This window comes from Oncorhynchus mykiss, chromosome 19 (assembly GCF_057628025.1).
Source record: "Oncorhynchus mykiss isolate SJ-2025 chromosome 19, ASM5762802v1, whole genome shotgun sequence".
Taxonomy (NCBI): Eukaryota; Metazoa; Chordata; class Actinopteri; order Salmoniformes; family Salmonidae; genus Oncorhynchus; species Oncorhynchus mykiss.
Window position 1 is genome coordinate 46,111,580 of NC_143040.1, and position 21,206 is coordinate 46,132,785.

At 45.8% G+C, this 21,206-nt stretch overlaps 1 protein-coding gene across 1 annotated transcript in view; it reads left to right on the forward strand.

Moving 5' to 3' along the window:
* LOC110497754 (homeobox protein Meis2) overlaps positions 1–21,206 on the forward strand; it is a 107,858-nt gene that overhangs the window by 23,163 nt on the left and 63,489 nt on the right. The window contains 1 exon segment of the mRNA XM_036954718.2: positions 15,722–15,867. Within this exon segment, the coding sequence (XP_036810613.2) occupies positions 15,722–15,867 (146 nt within the window).

Sequence of the window (21,206 nt, forward strand, 5' to 3'; positions counted from 1 at the left end):
TGTATGTTATGCGCTATTAGGGGAAAGCTTTGGGGATACGCTTTTTCCTTTCTTTCTTTCTTTCTTTCTTTCTTTCTTTCTTTCTTTCTGTCTTCTCTTTGAGTAGATAAAGACCAGCTTCTCTGGACGTGAGTTGGGTATAATTAAAAAACAGAGAGGAAACGATGGGGGGAAACAGGAAAGCAATCATAATTGAACTATATGGAACATGGTGACTTTTTCTCTGTTGCACCTCGTGGGCAGGAGAGAGAGAGAGATACAGGAAGATGTAAATAGAGATATAGAGTAAGTTGGAGGTAGAGCAAAGGAGAGAGAGAAACACAGTAAGAGAGAGACAGAGTGACAAATAGAGAGAGAGAGTAACAGAGAGTGAGAGGCATAACAGGAGACATAACACAGAGAGCTTACACTCCTGGTCCCCTAGCTGATTACTCCCGTCACCGTGGCGATGTGGAACACCGTGGCGGGGCCTGATGTAATATGGCTAAAAGGGATTTGAGATCACGCCCCCCCAAGGGCACTGCCGTGTCCATTAATGCCTCCGCTTACTCGCTGCTGCTGTATTTTTACAGGGATGACAATGCTGCTCTGCCTCTTTAAAGGGATACTGTTTTCCCAGGAATTTGTCGGTCTTGTTTTAGCAGGCACCCTTAAGAGGTGATAATAATCCAATTGCTCTAGTCTCCACCAGATTGGCTTTCCACCCACAGCCTGGTGCTCTCTCTCTCTCTCTCTCTCTCTCTCTCTCTCTCTCTCGCTCTCGCTCTCTCTCTCTCTCTCTCTCTCTCTCTCTGTCTTTGTGTCTCTGTTTCTGTGTGTGTGTTTACATGTGAGTGAGGTGGAAAGAGAGTGAGTCCCAGAGACAGTCAGGTGCCATAGGCAGCACCAGACTATGTCTGGCCTGACCCCGGTCCCCATTCTAGCTGAGAGAGAGGTTAGGGAGGCCACGTCTGTCAAAGGCAAACCTGCGGGGGGACTCCGGTGCCCTGCGTAGCTGCTCAGCCAGCCCTGTTTAAGGTGTGCTTATTTGGGATTTATCCCTGACTCCCAGGGTCTCCTCCCTCGCTCCCTTCTTTGTGTTTGACCAATGGGCCTTGCTCTCTTTTACTTTCTCCTTTCTTCTGTCTCCCTTGGCTCTCTAATCCCCCCCCCCCCCCCCCCATCTCCTAACCCCACCTCAGCGCTAGAGTCCCACTCAAAACAAAACCTAGTTGAGGGTAAGTGTATTGCTAGCTAGCATGTTAGCGATAGCACGCTAGCTGTGTGCTGTGGTCTAGTCTAGTGTAAGGGTGGGTGTACCCTGAGTATTTAGAGCTGAGTAGAGCAGCTATACCCTACAGGTAGTAGCTGTAACTATGCAGCCTGCTGCCAAGAGAGTGGGAGGACGATAAAGAGATGATTCGGTTACGATCTGAGTTCTTCTCCCGATTTTACACGCACACATCTTCTACGTTTATGCAAATCTTTGGAGGGCATTATAGGGGATAAGCTCATTTTCTAGTCTGATTCCCACTCTGCTACATGCTTTAATGAGTCTTCTAGCAAAAGGGTGCTTGTTTTAGGGTAGAATGGAAGTCCCTATGGTAGTCTACTTACTACACATAGTCAGTGTGTCTTTACCACACTTGATCACTTTTGTTCCTCTATTTTAAGGGACAGGGGGCAGACTGAGGGAGAGATCTGAGTGCTTTAGTGCCAATAGCTCTGTTTATTGGAAGCCAGCGTCGAATAATGTTTTATTACCCCAAGGAGGTATTAGGAGTATTAGTCAGCAAGGATAATTTCTTATTTACATGCCCCAAGCAGTGAGCAAGCAGCACTCTTAAGGAAGAGAGGGGCTGAATGCGCAACAAAACAAATCAACATGCCAAACAAGATGCAACCGTCTTGGCTGGCTTCAGGGCTCAGGCTGAGAAAACGTTCATTATGCATTTACCATAATTCATTTAGAAGGTTATCACTTTCAGAATACAGGGGAGATGTTTGGAAGGGGGTGAGGGAAAATATCATATCAAAAGAGAGAGATAAAAAAGAAACAAGCTATAAGAGGAGAGGGAAGTCTGCGCCTGTATTTTTAAGTGCTGTTCCAATTACACACTTTTCCATGTTCCGAGGCCGGAACATGCATGTTAAATGCTGCCATATTTTTCCTTCTTTCCAGTGTCTTGCCCGACCCCCTTGAAATGCAGGAGCTTGATTTTGCTTTAATGAAAGCCGTTTGGTTTGGGGATTTACTTCTCTCTGCCATTTTGTTGTGATTGAGGCTGCCCAGCGATGCTCTACTTCAAATATTGTCTTTCTCCTATTTTATCGTTGTTTTTTGTTAGTCTTCTGCCCGGCCTAGTCAAGGGTTTGTGTGTGTGTGTGTGTGTGTGTGTGTGTGTGTGTGTGTGTGTGTGTGTGTGTGTGTGTGTGCGCGCACCATGACAGTGTGCTGTGTAGTATTTGCATGTTTCTGTCTTTCTCCACTGGCAACGATGTTTTTGAGAAAAAAACAAAGGTTTTTTTTAATGCATCTTTCCGTCCGCCATCAGGCAACGATGACTAAGGCCCCATTAGAACAATTGGAGGAAGCTAAGGAAGAAGGGAGGGTTTCAAAGAATGAAAGAAAGAAGAAAACATTGCTATCTTGCGATAGCCAGTCCTTTCTTTACATTTTACATCAAAACAAAAACCCCCACCATGGAAATAAAACACATTATTACAAAAAAAGAAAGAATACAAATTGAGAGAAGAAAATCACATTTCAAATATTTCCTAAGTGAGGAGGAAAAGCTGCATTGTTTGGAACGAATGCTTACTCCCTGGGATGCAGTCCTTAGACAACTGTCTGCAGTAGACATCTGTGAAGCCTGACCTCATGACCCCGGAAAGAATGCTCTTAAGGTGGGGGGGGGGGGGACTACCCCTGCCTTTACCCCTAAATGGCCCGAAGTACAGCCCATCCAGCACCACTGGAGAACAAACTCCACAACTATTAAAAACATACCAACACACAAAAACAAACGAGAAGTGTAACAAAAAAAAAAGAACAGAGATAGAGAGATGAAAATAAGACTGAAGGGGCCCAGGCATGGGCCAAGTAGGAGAGAAAGAGAGAGAGCAGAGCGTAGGACTTGGTCTGGATTCTGCCCCACAGGCCTCGCTGCCTGTTCCTCTTCTGGCCCCCCATGAGATCGTTTTCATCCTTTATAAGTCAAAAGGAAGCCCAGTTGAAAATGAAAGGTTACGCAAGCCAACCAGCATCGAGGCCCTTGGTACAAAGACAGAAAGAGAGAGAGAGAGAGAGAGGAGAGAAGCCCTCTGCTGCAAGGGTCCTGCTGCTATTCAAAGCACCTGCCATTGTGTGGGCGCCCATCCAGGGTCCATTGTTGGGAAGAAATTAGTCGTGCTCTCCTTGGCTCCATTTGGCTCCTGAGGCATGTGGCCCTCAGACCTCCTTGTTGTTTTCACCACCACAGATACGTGCTTGGATGGATGCGTGGCCCCGGCTACCGTCACCACTGGCTGGGGGCTTTTGCCCTTTTCTCCTTCTCTCTTTTTCTGTGTCCCACATTCACTCTCTTCTTCACTTCTCTTTCTCACATCTCTCAGCATTTGGAAGTTCAATCCTAATTCACCCTTATCCAGCTTGGCCTGAGCTCTTCCTATATCTCCAGTTTTCTCTCTTTCTTCCTCCCTCCCACACTCCTACTCTCTCTCTCTTCTCTTCTCTCTCTCAAGTGCTGTATATGCTTATTGTTTCAGGAGGGGAGCACCCTCATTACCCATGGTTACATTTTAAGGGCCTTTCTCTTTGATTTTGGCCTCCTGGGGTGTAAGCGCTGGGATGGTGATGAGCTGTGGGCTGCCCCTGCTCCAAGGGCTCCCCAGCCGGTGTCTCAGTGAGTGGGCTTGGGGGTACTGTCGGGCAGGTACTGCACCGCGGCTGCTCCTGCTACAGAAACACTCAGTGTTGCTACCACTGGTGGAGGGGGTGGATGCGAGTGGAAAATTGAAAAGTCAATAATGAAGCCCTGAAAAACAGAAGAGTAGAAACAAAGGGAGACGGCATCCAGCCTTCAGAAAGCTGAGAGGCATGGAGCACAGTTAATTAATAGCATCAGAGGAGAATTGTTTTTTGGGGGGGTTCTCCACAGAGCTGGAATTTTAAGGCTGCATATTAACTTGCAGGGCATCACGATTACAAGCTCAAAGAGGAGTAAGGCTCATCCTGGCGATAGCTGGCTTTTTTGGGAGGTTATGTTGTTTTGTTGGCAATGAGAAATGTTGTATTATAATGTTCTGGGAAAAAAACGTGTCAGAGCACCAGCAACAACAGAATTGAATTATGGTTGGTTGGACATTGTCACCTGCTACCCCCAGTTCACCACATATTTTAGACAGCTTGTTTCAGCCACCTAATTAGAAATAAAAAAAATGTGCCAGGAATGCGAATACTCTTTTGGAATACTCTTTTGGGCAGGTCAATGAAACTGAGTGGCAGTAATTTCAACCCTGGGCCTTAAAACTCTCACCTAACCTCAACTTGCCATGGCAACATCTACTGCAATCAACTGTCAAGCCCCTAAAATCTAAATTAGTGGCAGGACTGGGATATAATGAAATGACCTGCTGAATTTACCTTCAGGATCAGAGACAGTCAATAGAAGGCCTGTCAGAACCTCTCTGCCACTCCTGTTAAGGAAGGGAAAAAGTCTCTGTAAATGCATTAAGCACTGCGTACATCATCCAATTATATTTTCCCTCTCTGTTCATTAATCCCTCCACTATTTCACATTTTGCCTAAGCACTATGCTGTCTGAATGGGGACACTGAGAGCATTCTGGGTACACTGATGTGGGTCTCAATGAGGACTCATTGTTAAGGTTCCCACAAGGCAGGTACAGTATATAGGATCAGGTTATTTTGGCTACACTACTGTTAGTGTGTGAACATTGTGAGGACATCGGTTGTCCTCTTGGGCTTTGTTCCATGGAAGCCCCAGCTTTCTGAAAGACATGCTCCTCTTCTGTGTACTGTTATGCCATGTAAGAGAAGGAATACGAGTGATACAGTGCGAAAAGCATGAGGGAATGTACCTCACAACTACCTGGTGAGTGTATGTGCATCAGTGTGTTGTGGTGGAGACATAATCTACCGGTGCTTATTGTATGCTCATCTGTGTGTGTGTGTGTTGGTACAGTATGTGTGTGTGTGTCTGTTAGTAGCATACAAAAGGCCCTGTACAGAAGAGAGTCAGCAAGAGGGGAGACAAAAAAGCAGCGATCATCTAACGGAGCTCCTCACAGGCCTGACTAATTTATGAGGGCAAACTGTACTGCCGAAAGAGAGAGAGAGAGTGCAAAAGAGAGAGACAGATTGAGGGAGGGAGAGTCAGGTGGAGGAGGGAGGAACCGGAGGAAGTTTTCATTGACTCTCCTGAGCAGGACAAGCCGAGGCCCAGGGGGGGATTCCTCTCAGTTTGAACTTTATCAGGGGCTACGCTTAATCAATACGCTATTGGAAAAAGAATTAATTACTAAAGCAGAATAAAACAGCTGCATTTTAAAGCGTGGATTCATCAATTCAGTAATCTCTTGGTTACAGCTCAGGTGCCAGGAGGATCATTCCGACTCCATGTAATGAGGAACTGTGGGAGTTGGAGTTTCCCCTCAATCCTCCCTCCTCCTCCAATCTACCTATCCCTCCACCCCTGTCCAACTGGGGAGGAATTCACAATCACCTTCCTCTTCAGCTGTTTGTCATCCACCTGGCTAGCTTGCTAGCTACCCTTCCTCTCCCACTATATCCCTTTCGCCCATACTCCATCCATCCGATGGCAAGCTCTATCTCTCCCCTCTTCCCCTACTCCCCTTCCACTTCACCCCTCTCCCCTCCAAGCCACATTCCCACCAAATTCCTGTCTTCCCAGGGATGGGAGATGGGGTTATTGAAGTGGAAATCTCCGGCGTGAAAGCGGGCGGGAAAGGACCATTCCTGCTGCTGTTGGAGCCACTGGGCCGGACATTCCTGTACCGTGGCTGCCTGGGACACCCCTGCTGTTGGGTTTTAAGGGGGGCTTGTTTGGGGGCAGTGCGCTTTGGGGGGGGCGAAGAGGGAACACCCTTGGCGCCAGGGTATCCACACCAGGGTTGTAAACTCCCCCCTATCCCATCACCCCTCCACCCAGTATCTCGGCCCTGTAAACGGCTGCCCCTGCCTCTCCCATAATGGGGGGATTTCTTGGCGGGTCGAGAAGGGGTTATGGGTGATGAATTGGGTTTTTAGTGAGCTCATTAGGAAGCCAAACAGAGTTTAGACTGGCAGAGCAGGGCAGCGGCGCAGTAATCAGTTCTGCTCGCTTTGTTCCATGCCTCCAGGACATTTGTGAAGAAAGAGAAAACGTCACGGCAGTCGGCTGATGAGAGGGCTGCAGAGTAGAGGCTACAATCTGATGGTTGACTTGTTGATTTATACATCTTTTAACTCATTTTCGCACCCATACCCCACTCTTTACCCCACCACCACCAATCTCTGTAAGCCCAGCACTTTGATGCCATTGTCCGTGGGGTGTGGCAGGCCATGCAAGCCAGTAATAACTCCAAGGTGTCCTGCACTCCCAACACAAACTAGCTGCATTTGCTTGTTTGAGTCTGAGGTGTAATTGGGGGTAGAGAATCACTAGTAATGTTGCTCTCATCCTCCTCCTGCTGCCTCTAACACGGCGAGTGATCTGCGTTGCTGTATCACAAACTCTGCCAAAATAGGGAACCCCTCATTCCACTCAATTTCTTTCCTGCTGTTTTTTTGGAGAAGACTTTGATATGGTTCTACTAGGGATTAATAAAGTCATATAGCCCGTAGCTAGCAAAACAATCCATCCATGTGATGAGCTGCTTCTCTCTCTCTCCACTCTCTCTCTCCCTTTCTTTGTTTTCTTTACATTTCTCTGCTCTATTCTCTCGGTTCACGGTCTTATTCAGAGCTGAAAGGAGCAGCAAGACCCCCTATTTTGGGGGAGAAAATGGATCCAGTTTGCTTTGCTAATTTTCATCCTCTCCAATTAAATGAACATGACCCGGTTTTGCTTCCGGGGGGCACCCAGCCACCCATCCTTGGTGGGGCAAGACCTACCCTAGGAAGAGATGAAGTCCCTAGCTCAGAGGCTGTGAGGCACCATGGCCTATTATTTAGTTTTCTGCTACAGTAATAAAGATATCAAAGCTGAACAGGGGCAGAGAGGACATATGTCATTTTAACCAACCAGGGAGAGAATACCTCCGTCGTGCCAAGATCAGCTTTGGGAAGAAGAGGAGGGCAGAGCAGAGCTGAGAAGGGAAGAAGAGGAGGGCAGAGCAGAGCTGAGAAGGGAAGAAGAGGAGGGCAGAGCAGAGCTGAGAAGGGAAGAAGAGGAGGGCAGAGCAGAGCTGAGGAGGGAAGAAGAGGGGGGCAGAGCAGAGCTGAGAAGGGAAGAAGAGGAGGGCAGAGCAGAGCTGAGAAGGGAAGAAGAGGAGGGCAGAACAGAGCTGAGGAGGGAAGAAGAGGAGGGCAGAGCAGAGCTGAGAAGGGAAGAGAGGAGTAAGGCAGCAAGACTTCTAAAGATCTGATCTTTAAAAGTCGAGGGATGCACCTAGATAACCTCTGGGAGCAATTACAGCAATCTGATTTGGGAAAAGCTGAGGAGGGAAGAGAGGAGAGTATTCACAACGTTGTTGTGCGAGCGGCGCAGTGCAGACAGAGAGAAGTTGAGGGGGAACAGAAAAGGTTGGAGTTGTCAGGGAGGCAGCGAGTGTGAAATCTTTGGTCTAGACCCAAGGCCCTTCATTAGGCACTGATCCCTGTCTCTGGAGCGATCTAGGGGCAGTCATGGGCATCAAGACAACCTTTTAGTCCCCCCCCCCCCAAAAAAAGAGTAGGGGAGCGGTGGGGCGGGTGGTTTGGAGGGCCCCTCCCCGTCCCCTTTGCCATTCATGCAAATTGGATCCTGACATCTGCAACAGCCTGCCTCCTTCTTCTACACATCTTTATTCCATCCCCTTTCGTTTGATCGTTTTTTTTCTTCTCTCCAAATGATGTTCCTTTCCCACCCCGACTGGATGACAGTCTCCATGAGAGAGTAGCGTTACTCCTCCCAGGCCCAAGTTGTAGTCACAGGCTGAGACTACAGGATGTTATATGAGTACTCTTTATATAGATTCAGTGATATCTTTGTGCAGATAATCACCTTTTATCACACCGAAGGAATCCAGCTAGTTTTCTGTAAAACATTCCCCCTTAAGGTACATAAACAAATAGGAGTCCTTGATCATCCTGCAGGAAACGTTTACACACAGCTGTACTTGTTGATGAAGTGGCCCTAAAGACTTGCTCGGCACAAATGCAAGGTTTGTTGACTCCTAAAATCATCAGCACCAAGTGATTAACCAACTAATGAATAGTAGAGGCAGAGATCTTGGTCGGGGCTACTGGAAAAATCAGAGTCGCAATCAGAGAGAGGGCCAGGAGCAAGAGCCATTGTTAGCCTCTCAAAGGCCCTATTTATGATGTAATGAGAGAACCTGCTACCTGTAACAACACCTAATTACACTGGTAATTAACCCCAGCCCAGAGCCTTTGATAATATGCATAGCCCGGTTCTCTCGAACATCAGGCATATTGGCAGATGATTATTGCCTGGAACCAGAGGCCCCAGTGGCACTAGGAAGTAGAGTGCACTCTCCTTTGTGGCACCAGGAGAGAAGCTGTAGGAGAGTGGTAGTGGGGGGAAAAGAAGGAAGGATGCCTAGTTTTGCTTTTAGTCCCTATTTTGAGTAAAAAGTAAAAGAGCCTCACTGGCTCTAAAAAATTTGGCCTCAGTCCCCCCAACTCCCTCTTTACCCCCTCTCCCTCCCTGCCCCTCCCTCCTCTTATCCTTCCCCTGCCCCAACCTTACCTCCTCTCCATCCCTTTCCCCACCTTCTGAAGTACAGAGAGATGTGCACTGTGGGCCAGAGTAAGAGCTGGGCCTGTGAGAGAAGAATTAGAGAGAGAGAGAGAGAGAGAGGGCCCCAGTATCTGTGGAGAGGCGATAGTTATCTGCAGCATTCCTGGAATGACCGAGAGGTATCTGCCTGACGGCAGGGTTAGGGGGCTAGGAGAGCGGAGAGGGGAGAGGGAGGCGAAGGTGCAAGAGTTGAGCGACCCAACAGCCTTGCCTTGCCTGCTCTCTTGCCTGTTTTCCAGCCTGCTAGTCTGTCTTCCCACATTCAAGGAAAAGACATCTAATTAAAGCTCGTATTCCACTTCATTTAAGGGAACACTTCATTATGTGTTTTTCTGCAGAGACAACTGCACATTACTCCTCATGCACAAGGACCCACTCAGTCAGTCATAACTCGCAGATCACAGACCAGATGCAACTGCCTTAAGATGGAGCTTTACTCTTCTAGGTGTGCATGCAGGCTGGCGGAAAGCTGATCCCAGGTCACTCTGGCTGCAATGGTTCCTCTGGCCTGGTGTTCACCGGTGGTAAAATGGTAAAAGGCAGGGAGGCGACACCTGACTTTGGCGTTCGAAAGGGAGGAGAGCGGTAGTGAGAGGAGAGAGAGTGTAATTGCTGCGACAGGTTTTAGAGCTGTTAATGACTCCTGGAATGGCGCTCCCAATTTGTCACCGTGCTTTGTGTTTACTAAGTTGTTGTTTTATGGTCTAGTGCTTGTTTAAGCAGAGATCAGGGAATAATCACCCGAAAACATCGCTGGCCTTAGTGGCCAACAAACTAAAACAATTCCAAGTAAGACATCTCATCTATAGTGTGGTTCTGAGTGAGAGGGGTGTATAGGGCTTTTTAAAGTATATATAAAACAATTACATAGGAGCAGGAAGATAGAAGCGTCTAAACAAAAAACATTTTGTTTAAGGGATTTGGCATATTGCTAGCATTTTGGAGTATGTTTTTTTTATCTGAGGCGTTAGCATATTGCTAGCATTTTGGAGTATGTTTTTTTTATCTGAGGCGTTAGCATATTGCTAGCATTTTGGAGTATGTTTTTTTTTATCTGAGGCGTTAGCATATTGCTAGCATTTTGGAGTATGTTTTTTTTTATCTGAGGCGTTAGCATATTGCTAGCATTTTGGAGTATGTTTTTTTTTATCTGAGGCGTTAGCATATTTCTAGCATGCGGTTGGGACTAGAGAACCTGTAATCCCATGGGCAGGCACAGAGCGACAGAGGGCCAACTATACCCCTGCCTGCTGGAGTGTGAATGGAGGTGCTGCTTGTGTGTGTGTCTGTGTGTGTGTATGTCTGTCTGTGTGTGTGTGTGCCCGCGCGTGTGTGTGCCCGCGCGTGTGTGCCCACGTGTGCATGTGCGTGTGTGCGTCAGGAACATGTGGTCCCAGTGCTGTAGAGGGCCCTGCGTAAATCCTGAGTAAATAAAAGGGGGAAAGGCTGGACAAAAGAGGAGCCCCCACTGCTTCCCTTATTCGCAGCCATTTGGGGGACTGAATGTGCTAAACGTCGCTTATGCCGGCTGAAAAGTTGAGGAGAAAAAGAAGGGGAAAGGAAGGCATTAAATCCCGCCTTCTATTCTCTCCTTTCTCTCTGGCCCAGCCTGTGAGGATGGGGGGGGGTGGGGAGGGGCTGGAGGTCCAGGCATTGTAGAGACAGACCCAAGGTAAAGGAGGCATAGAGTGCCCCTGTTGTTCCCCCTGTGTCCCTCTATTTCCAATGGCCCGAGCGCTGTGCCCAAAAAAGCTGCCCATCTCGGCCCAGCCTGTTAACCAAGGAAGCCCCTGTCTCTACCATAAGTCCCCCACATCTACTTTGCCCTCTCCTTCTCTCCCTCCCCGGTGTGGCCGAGTCGGGGTGAGCATGCCTGAGTAGCGTTGCTCTGCAGGGGGGGCGGAGGGTTCCGTTGTAATTAGTCACTTTAACCACAGCCTCCGTAAGCCACTGCCTCCACACTCATGCTCCATTACCCTGAAACAAACACCGGAGCCCAGCAGCATAAATCCTCTGGTCAGGCTCTCAAAGCATACACGCTGCCAATCTAGCCATTATCAGGAGCAATCTGCATGAGTATACATAATAGCGTTGCGCTGAGGACAAATAAGTGTGCGCTATTTTAGATGCCCACAATGTGTGGTTTTGAATGGGATTTCTGAGTTATTACTCAGTGATGTATAGTGTGGGTGGACTGGAATGGTAGGGTAGGACATTCTTGTAGTATTGATAGGGCCACAACCTGTGTAACTAGTGGTTTCATAGTGTTCTCAGCCCTGGCCCCTAGTGGCTCCCTGAAGTGCTTAATGCCCTCTAGCCATGAAGAGTGTTCTATGGTGTCATTGTAGCCTTCAGCAGATTGCAGGACATAGTGTAGTGTACGACACCCATTATACTGCGTACACCTGCTATCAGAGACTCAGTCCCTGAATAAGATTTTCTTATTCATACTAACAATTAATGAAATTAATGAATGAATGAAATTGTATTTTTGTGTCAAATCGCCGGTTGGCAACCCATCCCATAATAATTGACACATAAACAATAATTCACTGTGATAATTCAATGATAATTCTTTTTCCAGTGTTCTCTGCAGTGCGCATCGCATAAAGAGTGAGAAAATGTAAGATACAAATCAATACATAATAGTAAACATGTGTGGTGGTAGTAATATATTTATCTTTACAGTCCTTTCCCAGCTCGTTAATGATCTCAGCCCTGAGAGATATCTGAATGCATTTTTAACACCCGACCATTGCTGATGAGAGACTTGATCTGACCGCAATGTTTTCTGTGCCTGCATGGTTGTTTCTGTGTTTGGTTTGTTTACTCGCGTGCCGCTCGCTCTTCATCGCATCCGGACATTCCTTGCAGCCTTCTCTCTCTCTCTCTCTCTCTCTAGCTGTGCACATACTTCCATTGTGAGCACTTTAAGTCATGAGAGAGAGGGGGGGGGGGGGGGGGGGGTGGTGAGGAGAGAGAGAGAGAAAGAGGGGATGTCTTTTCCCGTCTCCAAGGGGGCTGCTTTTCCAAAAGTGCCTGGGGCTACACTCCAGCACCTCACCTCCCCCAGGCCCTCTGCCCGCCTCCTAATAGCCATCCCCCATCTGTGTCACACGGGCAGATGATTTTTTTTCTCCACATTTTTTTTTTGTTGCAGAGTGCACATCCACACAGGTTAAAATGCCAGAGTTGCCAGGGAACAGTCAGAAGCCATTAGCGTTTGGGACAATTTGCCCTGCAGCACTCCTTCTCTGGCTCATAAGAAAGGAGTGGGGGAGGATGTAAATCACCAGCTCTCCTTTAGATGTAATGAGGTTGTGTAAGTTGGGCCCTTCTCTTCTTCTTTCTTTCTCTCTCTCTCAGCTTCCTCATTCCTCTCATCCAGAATCATCATTTCTTTGATTATTTCCACCTCTTTGGGCCAGCCTTCACATTCTCTCTGGTTACTGTGTGCGTTGTCTGTGTACACATTGTGCAGATGTACTATATATTTACACGTTTTTTCCCTGTGTGTCATAAAGAGCAGCTCATGTGTAAGACTCCATGACTGTATGCGTTAGGCATACGTACAGTATGTATGCGCATGTGAAAGAGAGAGAGAGGATTTGAAAGCCTGGGAGTCTGATTTCACCCTTGCTGGCCGGGGCAGGAGGGAGTGAGCAGGCAGGGTAATGAAGTGACAGGTCAGTCTGTAAATACGCATGGGTCGCCCCAGCCAGGGGGAGGCTATCGCATTGCAGTGAAAATGGAAACGTCAATAAAATGAATCTGCCAGCCTTTTGGCTACTGTGACTCTATAGGATGAGCCGGATGACTCCCAGCAGGAGATTCATTTGGAAACTAGCTCTGAAAAAAACTACAAAAACTAGAAATACAAAAACACAACTTAAAGTGTAACATTATTTAACCCAAAAGGCAGCATTGTGAAGTGTAGAGGACTGTAGGGTCCACTCTGGTTGCTGGTTTTGTTATTGAAGTGGAAAGCAACACTGGAGGAGTTAGACTAGTCCCTGCGTCTCGGTCACTTTTCTCAGGAAGCCACACACAGTCACGCTGGGGATACAGCTAAGCCCCAGTATATTGTTTTAGGCTTTCCTGAACAAGGATTCGTACTTAGCGTGGGATTTATGGCATTTGATGCTAATGAATGTCCATTCTACAATGACAACGCTCCCAGGCCGGACGCGTCCCCTATACCTATATGTCCTTCAGAAGGCTCAGCCACGTCTTTATCTCCAAGCAAGGAAGGAGGGCAAAGTCGCCTCTTCTGTTTCCCTCTTTCGTGTGGCTCCCACACTAATAATGTGGAAGGAAAACACAGCACAAACACACAGACAGACAGACAGACAGACAGACAGACAGACAGACAGACAGGGGAAATTAGGGAGAGCGAGGAGGAGGGGGAGACAGACAGACAGACAGACAGACAGACAGACAGACAGACAGACAGACAGACAGACAGACAGACAGACAGACAGACAGACAGACAGACAGACAGACAGACAGACAGACAGACAGACAGACAGACAGACAGGGTAAATTAGAGAGAGAGGAGGAGGAGGAGGAGACAGACAGACAGACAGACAGACAGACAGACAGACAGACAGACAGGGGAAATTAGAGAGATAGAGGAGGAGGGGGAGACAGACAGACAGACAGACAGACAGACAGACAGACAGACAGACAGACAGACAGACAGACAGACAGGGGAAATTAGAGAGAGAGGGGAAGGAGGGGGAGACAGACAGACAGACAGACAGACAGACAGACAGACAGACAGGGGAAATTAGAGAGAGAGAGGAGGAGGGGGAGACAGACAGACAGACAGACAGACAGAGACAGACAGACAGACAGACAGACGGACAGGGGAAATTAGAGAGAGAGGGGGAGGAGGGGGAGACAGACAGACAGACAGGGGTAATTAGAGAGAGAGAGGAGGAGGGGGAGACAGACAGACAGACAGACAGACAGACGGACAGGGGAAATTAGAGAGAGAGGGGGAGGAGGGGGAGACAGACAGACAGACAGACAGACAGACAGACAGACAGACAGACAGACAGACAGACAGACAGACAGACAGACAGACAGACAGACAGGGGTAATTAGAGAGAGAGAGGAGGAGGGGGAGACAGACAGACAGACAGGGGAAATTAGAGAGAGAGAGGAGGAGGGGGAGACAGACAGACATACAGGGGAAATTAGAGAGAGAGAGGAGGAGGGGGAGACAGACAGACAGACAGACAGACAGGGGTAATTAGAGAGAGAGAGGAGGAGGGGGAGACAGACAGACAGGGGAAATTAGAGAGAGAGAGAGGAGGAGGGGGAGACAGACCTTTATGCTGCATGTCCTTGTATTCTTCATCTATTTTGCATTTGACTATGCCGCCAGTCGGATCCGTTTTCTTTCCTCTCTTTTTAGTGTTATTAGTTCAAATATTTATGCAAAATTAGGGCTTGTATAGGTGCCCCTGATTGATGCCTCCCCAAAAACAGGAGGACATGCAAGTCTGAATTTTGAGAATGCCGGGGTCCTTCTCAGCGTTAGTGAAGGAGTTTTTCAGATACATAATTTAGATGCCCTCAAGGAAGGCTTTCAAGGCATTTGTGCCCGAGGGCAAGAAAAAATAACTATGACTGTTAAAAGTAAATCATTTTTGCTAATGCACAATTAATGGCCAGAGGAGAGGAGACAGAAAAGGCGAGGGCACAAAGATGGAAATTTTGGTTTAAAGGAGAAAGACTGCCTTGATATGCACTTGTTTTCCTCCCGAAATCAAACATTATTGGACATTAATGCAGGGAGGGCTCCCGAGAGGCGCAGCGGTCTAAGGCACTGCATCTCAGTGCTAGAGGCATCACTACAGGCCCTGGTTCGATCCCGGGCTGTATCCCAACTGGCCATGATCGGGATTCCCATAGGGCGGCGCACAATTGGCCCAGCGTCGTCCGGGTTAAGGGAGGGTTTGGCCGAGGTAGGCCGTCATTGTAAAATAAGAATTTGTTCTTAACTGACTTGACTAGTTAATTACAAAAAAAGGGAGAGAGAGCCGACCCTTCTACTGGCCTGCCATGCTAATCTGCATCAAACTGCAACAATGAACAAACCCAATGCACACCCCACTTAAATTCACAAGCTACTCAATTGGGTGCCCCCGAATGTTCGCAAACAAACTTCTGTGGGTTTGTTTGCGTGTATGAGTGTGTTCAAAAGACTCCGTTCTCAGTCCATCCAGACCCTTTGGATCAGAAAAAAAGCATGACATTATGTCAAGCCTGTGGATTTAATTGACTTAATGTACTGCAGCCCCAATCTTGAAGCCTCCTTGTCGTTTTTTCCCCTTCTTTCCCTCGCTCTCTCCTTTTTTCTCCTCCTATTGAACAATCTGGAGTGGAATCAGGAGCCTAGTGTTTCTGCTTCCAACCAAAACACTGTCATTAACCCCCATCCATTCCTCTCCACTGTTCTGGGTGTAAGAACTCACCTCTAGTTCTCTGTCTAAAGCAAACCCCTCTCCCTCTGTGCCTAAATCCCACTACTTCTATGCAGGCATTAGTGAAGGCTACTACTGTGTAGGCTATGGCATAGTCCTCCATCTAACTTAGATAACCCACTGGGTTAGCTTTAGCGTCTTATATATTAGGTTTAGCTTCTAGGGTTCTACCTAACCCTTTGTGGTGTTAATGCCAGGGCTTCTTATTAGTCCATCTTCTGTCCTAGGCTGCTATTTAACCCTGTGTCTTGTTTCTGCCTAGGAGATGGTTTAGAGAACAGCGTGGCGTCTCCTGGCACAGGTGATGATGATGACCCGGACAAGGAGAAGAAGAGGCAGAAGAAGCGCGGCATCTTCCCCAAGGTGGCCACCAACATCATGAGGGCGTGGCTGTTCCAGCATCTCACGGTGAGTACCCACATAGTGGAGCAGCCTGTGCACACTGGGGCCGGAACTGTGGGCTGTGGCAGTTATGAAATCTGTCAGCCGGTGATTATCAAGCAAATAACTGTCGGCCTCACGGTAATTGACCATTAATTAACATAAACAAATGTAGCATCTCCTGGCTTCCACGCATAGCCTACAAGCCACTGATGTAGACCTTTGGAACATCTACGTTTGACAAATTTGAATAAATCTATTTAAAATACACCATCACAATAAATCCATTATTTATTTAAGACAGGTCGAAAGAAGCATGATATAAAGAAAATGTAGTTTATTGCAGAAGAACAGAATAGCATTCTCTGATCTGTCTATGCCATATGGCTGTGGGCTACACTAGTTCATTTAGCAGACAAGATTTTCTTAAAATTCCGTGGCATTATTTTATATTATTTTATAGTATGAAGAATACAATTGAACATAGCTGAATAAAATAGAAAGGATGTTTTCTCCAAACGATTTCTGAGGGAGTACGCATACGGCTATTCAAAGAAACACGTCCTCCTATATGCTTAATTTATAGTTATTTATGCAACTTTAGTTGTGATACAAACATTGGACGATATGTTTTTATTTTTAATACATTCCAAGGCTGCATGATGCGACTCTAATGATGATTTGAAAAAAGTTGCATGAAAGGCAGGAGCTCTGCTTTATTTCTTGCTCAGCCTGCACACACTTCATCAGTCTCTCATTCACAATTTGACACTTGATAATATCTCGAATTTCCCAACGGCAGTGATGCTCCCTAAAAAAATACACGCCTTTTACGGCCATTGGCCGCTGTGCCCTTGGGCTGTACATGATAATTATAATTCCCTTCTCCTGGCTGTGTGTTCCGAAGCACCTCTCACTCACATGGCTCTCTCAGATATCTCAATTCTTATTAGCCAATGTCTGTCATGTGATCGGCTTCTTCTCACACGCGTCTATCTCAGCTCCGAAGTAGGCTATAAGTGAAGACAGACACATCGGGGATGCACCTGCTCACATCCTTGTTATTGAATTCCGAGGTGCATATGGAAGATGTTAGAAGAACTGTCCTCAATTACATTTCGTCAGCCAATAAGATGAGTAGGCCTAACGAACAGCAAAAGCACTAGCCTATGTCAATCTACTTCCCCCATAGTTCAAAAGTTGACCTTATTCTGTGCGAGAACTAAATATTCCAAACATAGTCTGGGACAGTTGTGGGATGTGATAGATCCCAAATTAATACAACCGCTCGCCTCCCAATTTATTTATTTTTTAAGCAATGAGGCTGAAGAACGTTTAGCTTAAAATGTTGATAAACTATTAGGTTATTTGTTTACATTATAAGCGCAGCAATGCACACACAGCAGTAGGCTATAAGCACGAGTATTCCAAGATACAATCAATTAGCGGCAAAACATTCTCAAAATGTATCACATATGCAATTATTGTAATGTTTTATTATAAAGGTGTATTTTTACAGTGAAATCATCCCCAAACTTGAAACTCACGCGCCACCTATGTATGCCAGTTAGGCTCTACACCGGTTGTAAAGCGGATGAATGTGTTTCATTTTAAGAAGTTATTTGTTACTTTAGTTGTGATACAAGCCTTAGCGAAACAAACCTTATTAAAACATATAGGCCTATGGGCTAGGCTTCATGAGGTGTGATACAAACCTTATGAAAACATATAGGCCTATGGGCTAAGCTTCATGAGGTGTGATACAAACCTTATTAAAACATATAGGCCTATGGGCTAAGCTTCATGAGGTGTATGGACTATGATTTGAAAAAGTCACCAAAAAAAGGCATGCGCTGTTTCTTGCCTTACTGCACACAAGCTGGGCATCATTCACAAATTATAATATATCATTCACAAGTGATAGGCTAATATTGTCACTCATCAGAGTATTCTTGATTTAACTTTGTCTTTACATAAACTAAATAATATATGCGTGAAATTAGTTTTGATTTAGAGTGGACCATTATCATGCACCTGTCTCAGAGCAGGGGCAGCGGGAAAAAATACATGTAACCTATGCACTTAAATAGCGAATGGAGGACGCTTTTCCCTTGGTTTATTTTCATGCCAGCCAGATAGTAAAGTGATGCAATGTGCTTAATATTAGGAAAGTTGAGAAATAAATATTGTAGGCCTAGCCTATAGAAAGCTGATGGGATCCTCCTCTTTTTATTAGAGGCCCTCAAAACTCTGTTTTCTCATGCAATTGCATAGCCTACAGAATTGTTGTGCAACATAAGCTCATGGGCTCTCTTGAAGTGTTTGATTTGATTTTGAATTACATTTGCATTGATATCAGAGTGATTAGAGGGACCAGGCAGTTGCAAGTTTGGTAGGCTTCTAATGACCATCAGCAGCATCAGAGATTGTAGAAGGCTAATTAACATGACTAAACGGTCACATGGAATTTGCCTGCGGTCATGACTCGTGACTGCCGGTGTGGCGGTAATACGAACACCCGTAACAGCCCTAGCTGGAACAATACCAGTATCGCGATACTCGTTAGTATTTTGGCAAGGAAATATTGAACTTCTTTAGGAAAACAGCCCTAATGTTGGAAACAAACATCCTGTTGTCATCCAGAGTCACATGTATTTATTTTCCAAGCTGTAGCACACAATATTTTACATACAGCAGGTTTCTAAAGGACCAAAGACTTTGGTCTGCTTCTTGTTTTTATTTTTGCCATGGGGAAAAAAAATGCGATATCGTCACAGCCCTAGTGGACACACATCACAGGAGGTTTGATGCACTTTAATTGGGTAGGACAGGCTCGTGGTAATGACTGGAGCAGAATATGTGGAATGGTATCAAATACATCACATACGTGATTTCTATGTGTTTTGGTGCCATTCCATAAAGTCCGTTCCGGCCATTATTATGAGCCGTGCTGCCGTCAGCAAGCTCCTGTGACACACATATACACAAGTGTACACACATGTACATGTACACGTACACAAACGCACACATACACACCTGTCACTGACTTGTCACGCTCGCCTGTCACTCACCTGTCATTGGTCCAGAGTGACCGGGTCAATTCAATCAGACAAAGCTAGTTTGCTCTGCTGAAGAGCCTCTGAGATGTGGAGGTAGTGCTGACGCCTAGCTAGTGTAACATCAGCAGCCCTGTCCACTGGTTTGGCACATACTGCACATCACATTGCCTTTCAATACAATACTGGCTCTGTGTTTATTCTACACTGACAGCTACACTGTTTTTTCACATAAACATTTTGCACAAACATCATCCAAACCGGAAAATGTAGCCTACATCAGTCCTAGCTCTAACTGACAAAAGACTGACATAACACAAGCAGTCATATTTAGCTAACTCTTGGCTGACCGAAACCACAATATGAATGAGCTAATAGCAATTACTATTTACAATTCATCACATCACGGGTGGTCTCTCCATTGATCGAAATAATTGAGTAAAACACTTGTTAAAAATCGAAACTAATCCGACATTTGTGCGCGCCACCACGTTTGTTTTTTCGCATCAGCCAAAGATAAGAAGAGGAGACAAGATAAGTTTAGTCTGTTTGCAGTATGCATGTTGAAGGGGGTGTGTCGTCTACGATCATTCATTTCCCTTCATTCACTTACGGAAGTTTACTCGAAAGATGAGTGAACCATTCCTTCACCTCAATATCCTCTCTAGGCTAGATGGGACTCTACCGTCCCACCTGACCAACATCCGGTGAAATGGCAGAGTGCCAAATTCAAATTAAATTACTATAAATATTAAACTTTCATGAAATCACACATGCAATACACCAAATTAAAGCAACATTCGTTGTTAATCCAGACAATGTGTCAGATTTCAAAAAGGCTTTACGGTGAAAGCAAACCATGCTATTATCTGAGGATAGCACCCCCTCAAACAAACACAGACAATCATATTTCAACCCGCCAGGCGCGACACGAAACTCAGAAATAAAGATGTAATTCATGCCTTACCTTTGACGAGCTTCTTCTGTTGGCACTCCAATATGTCCCATAAACATCACAAATGGTTTGATTAATTCCGTCGTTATATATCCAAAATGTCCATTTATTTGGCGCGTTTGATCCAGAAAAACACCAGTTCCAACTCGCACAACATGACTACAAAATATCGCAGACGTTACCTGTAATCTTTGTCCAAACATTTCAAACAACTTCCCTAATACAACTTTAGGTATTCTTTAACGTAAATAATCGATAAAATTTAAGACGGGATAAACTATGTTCAATACCGGAGGAAAACAAAGTGGAGCGTGCTTTCAGGTCACGCGCCTCTAACAAACAGCACACTTCACTCGACCCTCGTTCTGAACAGGGCTACTTCATTTCTCAAAGGAAAAACATTTCTAAAGACTGTTGACATCTAGTGGAAGCGATTGGAACTGCAAGCAAGGGCCTTAAAATTCTAGATTCCCATTGAAAACTAATTGAAAAGAGAGTGACCTCAAAAAAATGTTTCCCTAGATGGTTTGTCCTCGGGTTTCGCCTGCCAAATAAGTTCTGTTATACTCCCAGACATCATTCAAACAGTTTCAGAAACTTCAGAGTGGTTTCTATCCAAATCTACTAATAATATGCATATCCTAGCTTCTGGGCCTGAGTAGCAGGCAGTTTACTTTGGGCACACTTTTCACCTGGACTTGAAAATACTGCCCCCTATCCCAAAGAAGTTATAACATCTTTGGTCTGACAGACGTTTACGTGACACCCAGATTGCATTGTATAATGTCAACATGGTGCCACACATAGCTGGCAAACAGAATAGCGCATCATAATCAGTACAACCTTCAAAAAAGTATTTTATACACATTACAATCTATGCAATAATCGGAATGCATTATTTGTCACCAGTATTTGAAAACATGTGAATAAAACTGTAAATACATTATGCTCCATACATAGATACATCATATATACATACATACTGTATGCTACTGTACAGTAGAAATGACAACAATATACAGAAAATAAGGCACTTACTTTGATAGGAATGCACACATGTCCAACGTTATTATTTGTTATAAAAACAAACAATGAAGGCAATGCGAGCACCAGCCAGAAAAAGTTTGTTCAAGATTGCGCAAATGTCTACATACATGATCTGCGGAAACACTGGGGAAGTGCTTGGGCTCTCCTCCAAGAGAGAAGTTTGTCCGGCTAAGTAAAGCCTATATTCTGTCCGTTGTTTGAGGTTGAGAGGTTGCATGTTAAGCTGGCTTCTCGCCAAAACACAGAGAAGCTTGTTTGTTTGCCTCACTCTCTCTCTCTTTGCCGAACACTTAAATCAGACAACATCT